Genomic DNA, 2620 nt, shown 5'->3' on the forward strand with positions numbered 1-2620 from the left:
TGTGGTTAAGATATACATATATGTATATATAGATGTGGTTAAAATATATATACATATATATATATGTATATGCATGTATACACACATATATATGTATGCATGGGAAAACCCATCATATACACCCCTATAGTCTTCCTGGCTCTGTTATTTAGCAGCATGAAAAGAAAAATAAAATAAAACAGTTCAAAACCCAAAGGTGAATTCTGTGCGGCGGGTGCCTTGGGGAATGTTCCTTCCGGAGTCCATCGTCCGTACTGAAAGTGCTGTGCTCTACCGATCCTTCATTTTTAGGGTTCATTTGGATTAGTGTTTTGTTTTGTTTTGTTTTGTTTTCTGTCCAGGCGAGAAATCAGGCTCCAGAAACAGGGCTGTTCCCCCTTCTTTTCCGCTGCTCACCGTCTCGGTTTTTCACATCTGTCAGAGAGGAGAGGGAAGGAAAAAACAGAGAGGAGGGGTTAATGTTTGTGATGGGGGTGCAAGTAGGACAGGGAAGGGAAGGAGGGGAGGTTGCTAATGTGTTTAAGAGCACATGGTGTTAAGACATGGCATGACGTCACTGGTGGGGTGAAGTGCTGTGCAGAGGGGACAAAACAGCTGAGAATCTCGACCCAGGAATAGGTCGATGAATTCTATTCCCCCAGGCTCACCTAGACGGGGCGGGGAGGGGGGTGGATACCGGTAGAGGGGTAAATTTAGGAGCAGAGCCAGAGACTTCCTCACAGATGAGCTGAGCGTCTTGTTTGCACCCTCTCACACCATGCACACACAGATACACACAAACACGCAGTAAAACAAGGCTAAGCAATGCATGCAGAAAGACACACTCCCTCAGCTCTCCACCTAGCCTGTTTGGGTTGGAAGCGGTGCAGACAACAAGGCCTCGGTGCAGGCAAGAAGGTGAAAAGAAAGTGCCTCTCATTCCACTAGCTGCCACGAGCAGGGGTTAGCACCAGAGAACAGCAGCAGCAGCCTGAAGAAGCAGCAGAAGAAACGAGAATTTACCCTCCCCTGTAGGGCCCAATTCTAGTTCTACAAGAAAGAGCAGGAGGAACTGCAGTTTAACCAGCTTTTTATCTGGAAACAGACAAGCTACCCACTCCTATGACTCCTTCCTATCCTTCTGGTCAACACACCAGCTCTGGAAACCTCCCTCAGCGCCAATTATCCCACCACAGAGAGGGACTAGTGAGAGAAACTAGAGAAAACCCCTTCTGTCATCACCACTTCTTTGGGGTACTGTTTGTTTTTTCTTTCTATTGGTTACTATTTCTCACCCTTCAAACTCTGTAGGGCAATTTCCAGTAATTCTGGAGTTTGGGAACAGGAGCAGAGGGAAAGGGCCAAAGTTAGGTCTGGTCTCATGCTTCAGGGGTTATGCTCATGGGAGAAATTTAACTCCAGAAGCTGCTCTGTTCTGGCCCCTCCATCAATCACTTTCCCACTGCAATTACAGCACCCCAGAAAATTTCTCTCTATACCGAGCAGTTTCCCCCACGCTGGCAGCACCAACACCTCTCTGGTTTGGGCACAAAGGATTTTCACACCCAAAGGAAGCCCTTGCTCCTTGTAGCAGCCTTAGTCACCTAGCCAATTCCAGGCAGGCAAAGGGAGGCAAATGAATGTCTCCTCTTTCAGAATGTAGCCACAGAGGACCCTGGATCTCTACCCCTTGCTCTCTCCCATCCAGGCACCGCAATACTTTCTTGACAGGAGGAATCTCCTAGAGCTCTGTCAAAGGGACCCGAGTTCAGAGTCACAGCCAAGGGCTCGTTAGCAACCCCATTTCTCTGTCCTCTGGATAGGTAGGATGATCCCACACCAGAGATGCACACGCAGCTGGTGCGAGTCAAAAGACCCCACCGAGTGCACCAAAGCCCTCAGGTGAGAACCAGGAATCAGTTTCTGCACGTGTCTACGCCACAGATGGTGCGTGACGGGGAGCACTCGGATGACACATGCACAGCATGGATCTCTGAACAAACACTAACCACACACTGTCTTTGCGTCTCCCACCTCACACCTGAAATACAGACCTCAGCCTGCCTTCACTCAGAGACAGACTTAATCCTGCTGTATCCCACGTCCCAGTGCTGAGTGCGGCCCCTCAAACCACAACTCTGGCCGAGATACGGACAGGGAACCGTAAGCACAGTGCAAGAGGACAGGGTGCTCTCCCTGGTTTTTAGAAGAACAAAGAGGCAAAGGAGAATGGGGGGACAGCCTTGAATGAGGCTCCTGGCCTGGCTTTCATCACTCTGCACACGGCAGAGACAAGCCGCATAAAACGGGCTTGGAAGACAGGGGTGGTCAAATCCTAGTCAGCTAAGGATTTGTCTTTGTCCAACAGTACGCTCAGAGTTGCATACAGACAATGTACAGAGGGCTACAGACCCTCCCCCCGACTATCTCAGCAACATGAACTCCGTTATCTTGTTCTACGGGAAAGGATACCTTAGATACAAACGCCCTGTCTCTGGGAGCCATCCCCGTCCAAGTCCTGACAGCACATCTGAAACGCACGGCCGCCCTTTGACACAGGGAAACTCTGTCCTCATCTCAGTTAGCCCCTCTGCCCTCTGGCCCACGTAGAACAGAGAAAAGAAGTAATCATATAGCACTG

At 49.5% G+C, this 2620-nt stretch overlaps 1 protein-coding gene across 1 annotated transcript in view; it reads right to left on the reverse strand.

Moving 5' to 3' along the window:
- Positions 1–203: 203 nt before the first annotated feature.
- VEGFA (vascular endothelial growth factor A) overlaps positions 204–2620 on the reverse strand; it is a gene marked incomplete at its 5' end in the record, with an annotated part of 9120 nt that continues 6703 nt past the window's right edge. Inside the window, one exon of the mRNA XM_009697045.1 lies at positions 204–414. Within this exon, the coding sequence (XP_009695347.1) occupies positions 393–414 (22 nt within the window). The remainder of the gene's footprint in view (positions 415–2620) is intronic.

This window comes from Cariama cristata, unplaced genomic scaffold, assembly GCF_000690535.1.
Source record: "Cariama cristata isolate BGI_N322 unplaced genomic scaffold, ASM69053v1 scaffold25203, whole genome shotgun sequence".
Taxonomy (NCBI): domain Eukaryota; kingdom Metazoa; phylum Chordata; class Aves; order Cariamiformes; family Cariamidae; genus Cariama; species Cariama cristata.